The sequence below is a fragment of the Nematolebias whitei genome, chromosome 16, assembly GCF_014905685.2.
Source record: "Nematolebias whitei isolate Nwh7 chromosome 16, NemWhi1, whole genome shotgun sequence".
Taxonomy (NCBI): Eukaryota; Metazoa; Chordata; class Actinopteri; order Cyprinodontiformes; family Rivulidae; genus Nematolebias; species Nematolebias whitei.
Genome location: NC_056513.1, coordinates 26,969,153 through 26,976,816, shown reverse-complemented (window position 1 = coordinate 26,976,816; position 7,664 = coordinate 26,969,153). Strand labels below are relative to the sequence as shown.

The window sequence follows — 7,664 nt, the reverse complement described above, 5'->3', positions numbered from 1 at the left end:
CAAAGGATGGCCCAGCACAGAAGATCAACATCATCAGGCCAGGACTCTGCGGTCTACACTCATCTCCAGGCCAGCGGTCACTCTTTCAGGGATGAAGATGTTCACATCCTGGACAGAGAGGAACGATGGTTTGAGAGAGAAGTAAAGGAGGCCATCTTTGTGAAAAGAAATCGTCCATCGTTAAACAGGGGTGGAGGCCTCCGGGTTCAACTGTCCCCCTCTTACAATGCTGTGATTGCTAGTATCACTCAGCCCTCTGTGAGTAGTAAACAGCCATCAGTGTGCTAATGACCCATTGTTAGGCTGATGGTCCTTCTTGAGCATGTGATCAGCTGGTTTTGGTTGTCAGCAGCAAAACTGGTTGATCCACTCTGAGAAGGTGCTATTTAAGAGACTGAGCTGAATACAGCTCCTCAGACTGAGGAAGTCTCTCGGATGAGAGACTGAAAGGTTTCTACATTTTTTTGTTGTTTTGCTTTGTTTTGTTTTTTTGAATGTCCAGAGGACTAGATTTAACTTTTTTAGATTTTTCTACCTGGATTATTGAGCATGCATCAGGATATTCTAAACCATGTATGTACATTTATGTTTTAACTGTACCTTTCCAGATGTCTAAGCTGCCCTTACAATGCCCCCCATTCTCACCCCACCCATTCAAGAGGCATGCTTTTGAACTGTAATCTGATAATAGATTGGATGATTCCTCTACTCTCTGCTCTGTGGATGTGGTGTCCATAGTTAAAAAAATAAATAATAATTTTTCAAACTTTGGCTCATCTGAACACAGACCAGTTCATTTTAAATGAGCTTTAGCCAGAAGGAGATGGCAGTGGATGGTGTACACACACGGCTTCATCTTTGCACAATAGTTTTATCCATTTGTTATACAAAGTGTAAAACATATTTTTAAAAAACTTACCTAGAGAAATTGCATTTCCTGCAAAAATGCAGTGTAAATTCTTATTGCAGAAGAACCTGCTGAAAAGCTGCTGAAATTGGCTAAAAAAAACAACAAGCTGCAATGTAGATGAAATGAAGAACTAGCCTAAAGTAGCAGAAGAAAGCAGAAAGAACAAATTTTCCAAAAAAAGAGTTAAATAAGCAGAAATGAGCACAAAAACTATGAAATTAGCTAAAACAGCTAATTGGTAAAAATAGCTGAAAAGAAGCTGAAAAGGCAGAAAAAAGCTTAAACTACCAGAATGAAGTGGAAAGAGCTGAAATTAGTTAACAAAAAAAGGTGGAATTAGCTGAAAGAGCAAAAATTTGCACAAAACGGCTAAATAGTAACTGAAATAGCAGAAACAAAAAAAAAAGCTAAAACGAGCATAACAAGCTGAAATTAGCATAAAGAAGTTAATTAGCCTGAAAGTAGCAGACATTATCACAAAAAACTTAAATTGATCGGAAAACGGTTTAAATTAGCTAAAAAAGTCTATAACGGTAGCTGAAAAGGTAGAAGAAGCTAAAATTTGCATAATTAGCAGAAAAAACACACATTTGCCCAATTAGGCTGAAACAAGCAGAAATGAGTAAAAAATGGAAAATATCTGAAAAATAGCTGAAATTAGCAAAATATTGCTGAAAAGCAGCTAAAAAAGCAACAAGAAGCACATTACAAGAAGGAAGTGGAGAGAGAATTTTTTTTTCTGAATTGGACTTAAAAAAATGAAATGAGTGCAAAAATGTTGAATTAGCTGAATAAACTTACATTAGCAGAAAAACAGCTAAATAGTAACTGAAACAATAGAACAAGATGAAACATACAGAAATAAGCTGAAAGGAACATAACAAGCTGAAATTAGCATAAAGAAGTTAATTAGCCTGAAAGTAGCAGACATTATCACGAAAAACTTAAATTGAACGGAAAACGGTTTAAATTAGCTAAAAAAGTCTATAACGGTAGCTGAAAAGGTAGAAGAAGCTAAAATTTTCATAATTAGCAGAAATAACACACATTTGCCCAATTAGGCTAAAACAAGCAGAAATGAGTACAAAAATGGAAAATATCTGAAAAATAGCGGAAATTAGCAAAACATTGCTGAAAAGCAGCTAAAAAAGCAAAAAGAAGCACGTTAAAAAAAGGAAGTGGAGAGAGAATTTTTTTTTTTTCTGAATTGGACTTAAAAAAATGAAATGAGTGCAAAAATGTTGAATTAGCTGAATAAACTTACATTAGCAGAAAAACAGCTAAATAGTAACTGAAACAATAGAACAAGATGAAACATACAGAAATAAGCTGAAAGGAACATAAGCTGAAATTAGCAGAAATAAGTTAGAAGGAGCACAAAAATGTTGTAGTTCACAGAAATAATCTGAAAAGAGCACAAAGCAGCTGAAAAAACAGCTAAAATTAGCTGAAAATAGCTGGGAAAAAGCTTAAATTTGCACAAGGAAGCTGAAAGAAGCTGAACCAGAACAAAATGTGAAAGGAGCAGTAAAAGGTTGTAAACAGAGCTAAAGATTTGAAGGATGTAAAATGAGCTCAATTAATTTTCTATGAGAACAAAATGACAGAAACGGCTAAATATTTCAAAAAGCTAAAGCTGCACCAATATCAAAAGTCATAGAAAGTTTGTCCTTAAAGACTTTGATATATTTGCTGAAATAGCTTGAAAATTGTGGGACGAAAATTGCGCCAAAAAACGTACGGAAGAAAAATGGATCATAATTGAGTGAATGCTTCATAAACATTCACGATATTAAAGATTTTTATTCTGTGAACAAACTGAAGTGACTCAGGGGGATTACTGACTGAAACATCGACTCTTAACTAGAAGCAACACTTTTACAACAATGGATCAAATTGTGCTTGAACACAGTATTTTCTTAACAGCAGATATAATGGTTCGTTGGGTTTTATTCTGGGTGTGTGTTTTACAGGCAGGTTTTGTGGAGACAAAATTCCTGACAATCTGATTTCAACCGATAGCAGAATGTGGATCGAGTTCCGCAGCAGCAGCAACTGGGTGGGAAAAGGCTTTGCTGCTGTTTATGAAGGTAACAATTCCCATAAAAATAGACCAAAAAGCTGAGACACTGGAAAACTCACTGTTGGATGGAACAAGCTTTGAATTGAAAACCTGTTGACGTTTGTGTTCCTTCTTTTAGGATTTTCATTATTAATATGCTCTCAGAATGTGTTTCGTGTGGTTGATGTTAATTCATCCTGTCTCATCTGTCTCCCTCTCCTCTTTCGTTCAGCCATCTGTGGAGGGGAAATCACCAAGGACTCGGGCCAGATTCAGTCTCCCAACTACCCGGATGACTACAGACCCTCCAAAGAGTGTGTGTGGAGGATTACTGTGTCTGAGGGATACAATGTTGGACTCAGTTTCCAGGCCTTCGAGGTGACCCACTCCCTCTTTGTGTGTGTGTCTCCTCCTCTGTGCATGTGCTTGCAAAGGCGGAGTTCATGCTTGTGTTGCAGCAAGGAAGTTAATACAGGTGGTGTGTGTGCGTGTGTGTGTGGGGGGGGGGGATTAATGTGCTTGCATGAGTGTACAAAGACACAAAGCAGATAGCTGCATTATCATTCTGTTGGGTTCTGTTTCTCTTTGTTCATGTTTTCTTATAAGTGTTTATAATAATGGTTACAGTAATACTGTTTTGGGTTTCTTTTAACCTCGGAGCTCTGAGCCACTGCCCGGGTAAATCCTAGTTGTCTGACTTTGATCTTGACAAAAATAAATCTAGCTCTGAAAGGAAATAAATGTTGATATTACACTCTAATCCTTTTTAAACATTGCCTCTGGGACATGTACACTGCAATCAAAGCTGTCATTAGTCCAACTAAATATCTGTGATGTCGTTTATATTTTTGGTGAGCACAGCTATGGGAATTTTTTCCCATGCAATCAGAATTATTTTCACCATCATGAGCAAAAAAACAAACAAAAAAAACCCAAAAAAGTTAACTTGAAGCTCACACCTGGAAAAAGGAATGCAAAATTTAAAAAGTTTGTCAGGTTCGAGCATAGGATTCAGAATAAGCCATACACAGGAGTTCAAAAGAATATTTTTTATTTATTTTGGCTGCTGGATGAAGGAGTCAGGATCGACTGAGATGACAGGTCCTCACAAGCTGGAGGAAGGGAGTCATCTGACAGAGTTGCAGCGATGATGTCACTGGCAGCGGAGCAGAGCAGCTGCCGTACGTGGGGGCAGATCCAAATACAAGGTCCGGGAAACGAAGGGGTCATGCACAAGGAAGCTGAGAACAGAAACCAGAGCCAAGTCGTGATCCATAGGCGTAGAAGGAGGAAGGCAGAGATGTTACTGTGGTCTGAGAGAGAAGGCAAAATCTGTAGAGGGGCAGGCAAGGCGAAGAATCTGTGGTACAGGCGTGAGGTGGAACAAGGTAGTCCAGGTTGTGGCATGAAACAGGAAACTATGAAGGCTTGATATTAGGAACCATATAAGGTATAATAATTCAGCAACAAGGAAGTGAATGACTTAAATAGTGCAGATAACAGGTGTGTGGAATCAGGGCTGATTGCTGTGGAGGAGCAAGGGAGGCGTGGTATGGAGTGACAGGAGCAGGCTTGAGCTGAGAGATGGGTGGCAGACAAAACAAAGTAGGGACACAGAAACTATGGCAGGAGGGGCAGAAACTATGGCAGGAGGGGGCAGGTGACATGGGCAGAAACGTGGCATGAGGAGCAGAGACGTGAGCAGATGGGGGGTCATTGGGGGCTGCTGACCCTCACACTGTTTGGCTTAACTAAACTTGCAGACGTCTGTCATGAAACTCATGACAGATACAATGAAACAAATGTTGAAAACCTGTGATGCCATGTGTCACTCCTCACTTGTTGATGGGTGGACCAGTGCAGACTGTTTTTTAACTAATTGTATCCCTCTGATGGGGATAATTGTGAAATATACAGCAGTTGTCTTATAAATATTCGTTCAACCTTTATTTATACAGGTTAGACTCAATGAGCCTCAGGGACTCATTTACAAGAGAGACCTGTTAAATATATACAGTCCTAGAGAATAAGTATTTCCAACAGAAATGCTGTTCAAATTTTAGGTGCTAACCCAGAGTTGTTAAGCTTAAAGTAGCAGTACACTAGCTAAAAGCTAACAACAACAATAAATAAATAAATAAATAAAACCCTCACTAATGCCAAAAGTACAAAAAGGCTAGTTAAAACCTAGGTATCAAAGTTAAGTAAGCTAACTAAAAGCAGCATTAGGTTTGTAAAGGTTGGAACAACCTAGCTAAAGGTTAAAAGTTGCAACATTCTAACAAGAAGCCAAAAGTGGCAAAAAAAAAAAAAAAAAAAAGCTAGCTAAACATTTATAACTGCAAAAGATTTGCTAAAATCAAAAAACAACACAAGGCTAGCTAAAAGTAGCAAAAGGCTGGTTTAAATTCTTAAAAGGCTAGTTAGAAGTAAAAACTAGGCAAAATCCAGCTAAAAGCCAAAGTAGCAAAAGACTAGCTAAATGCTAAAAGTAGCACGAGAAGGCAAAAACAGGCCAAGTATGCTGAAGCAGATTTAAAAAAGAACAATGCTTTCAAAGAAACTACATCTCAATGTATTTCTACTGTGACAATATTTATTAGGTTAAGTATTCTGAAAAGAATAAAAGTTATTAAAAAAAATTAAAAGAGCTATAGCACCCATCTCATAAATAAACTGAATATTTTAATATTTAAATTTAATATAATAATGGTAATATTTAATTTAGACAGGCTAAATTAGCACAAAATATACAGAAGTAGGACTGCTGGAAATAGGCGCCAGCTCTCCCATGAATCAGAAAGGAAAAAGCAGGAATGAATGGATTACTTTAAACATGAAAGTACAATTTAAGTTTCACGAAGGAGTCATTTATCTTTTTGTTCATAGAAAGCTTCCATATTCAAGCGACCATTCTCTAAAATGGATTCAAAAACTTCTGACCTGATAAGATTAAGTTCACAAGTAGAGCATTTTAAGCAAAAGCACCCTTTGAATTTGTTGGTATTTATTGAATATTTTGTTGATTCCAGCAGTCCTTAATTAGTTGTCTTAATGAGGACTAATCTCAACTGCCACTAATTTAGGGTTGTCGCCTGTTTCATGTTTTTGATGTGTTGAAAAAAGCCCCTAATCTAGAAAATACTGCATAAATTCTTCAAATTTGACCATTTTAACTGAAATTAAAGTATTCACTGCCCATTTCAAATTACAATTGTCTTTTAAAGTTACAACACAAACAATAAAATAAGCAAAAACGCCCCTTTTTGGGAGAACATTTTCCACAAGCAGAAAGTTACAACTGATGTGATTTATTGTTACAGATGTCTGGATTATTGCATTTCAATCAAAAAGGTAGGGAAATAAAAATCTGGAAAACAATAGTGAGTGCTGACTCTGGACAATGACTCTGTCACATTAAAAAACATTCAGGAATTTTGTTTACGAGATACTTAAAAACATTTCTGTTATGGAAACTCATGAAGCTTTAAACATTTGATAAATTTAGAGTATTAAACATATTAATCAAATCAAAGGAAGCTAGCATTCTGCAAATCTTTTTATTACCATAGCAGATCCGAACTAGTTGTTTACAATAACAGATTTTAACAAATGGCTCGTTGCCTCTGACCAACCCAAGCTCATACTATAATTTGTTTTATGAGCAGTTTGTATAACTCTCTAAGGGAAACTGAGGATTAAGGAGCTCCAGGAAACTTAATTGTGTGCTTCCAATCACTTCTTTTCAAGTTTTTGAAAACTAATTAGTTTTTATTTGCTCATAACTGTGTAGTGAACCTGGTCTGACCCTTATCTGACCCTGATGACCTCAAATCTACCAGATGGACAGAGACTGTCATTTTCATTGATCTGAATAAGTCTGAGCCATCTGATGACTTTCTTTCTTGAATTAATCAAGCAGAAAAGACAATTCTTTATAATCATTACTGTCTTACAAATGTTTGATAATCAAATTGTGTTAGTTTCACTCAATGCTTACAGGTTGAAAAGAACTACTCATTTTTATTTTACATAAACAGTAAGTAATGATTTTTATTCCTCATTCAAAGAAGAAATCACCTGAATATGCATTTCTTGATTTTCTGTCTGAAATGAGCCAAGTCGTAAGTATGTGAAAGTTGAAGCTTCGGTCAACTAAATGTTTACTGAAAAAGGGATGTCATGTTTTACTATTTGGAAAGATACAACAGAGTGAGGCTCCAAAAAGTCTGGTATTCTGCAATAATCTTTTCTGTATGTTGAAAACAAATTCATTCCCTGACCTCGACTTTTGATAATACCTTACGTCAAACACCACACCTCTTTCTGGTACATCCACGAATCGGAAAGCTCTAAATTGAACCGGAAGTCGACCCATTTAAAATGTGGCAACTCCCCAGTTCAAGTTAGTTCTCAAGAAGTTCTCAAGTAAGTTCTCGAGGAGTTCTGAAGGAATTCATGGGGAATTCATGGAGAATGGTGAAGTGAATGGAAGAGAATTCGAGAATTCAGGAGAGTCAGAGACGTTTGGAATTATAACTTCTGTTTGAACAACCCACGCACGACTATCTAAGGATTTCAGCAGCTCTCAACGGAGACGCTGAAAGGTCTGGAGGATTCCCTATCGAGCTGATCTATCATCACCAGGTAACGGTCTCTTCTTCGACTAAAGTGTACCGGAGGCGAGCTGAG

General features: G+C 37.0%; 1 protein-coding gene across 1 annotated transcript in view; it reads left to right on the top strand.

Annotated features, from left to right (window-relative positions):
- tll1 (tolloid-like 1) overlaps window positions 1–7,664 on the top strand; it is a 102,196-nt gene that overhangs the window by 44,416 nt on the left and 50,116 nt on the right. Inside the window, exons 11-13 of the mRNA XM_037689838.1 lie at window positions 2,884–3,000; window positions 3,205–3,350; window positions 7,373–7,400. Of these exons, the coding sequence (XP_037545766.1) occupies window positions 2,884–3,000; window positions 3,205–3,350; window positions 7,373–7,400 (291 nt within the window). The remainder of the gene's footprint in view (window positions 1–2,883; window positions 3,001–3,204; window positions 3,351–7,372; window positions 7,401–7,664) is intronic.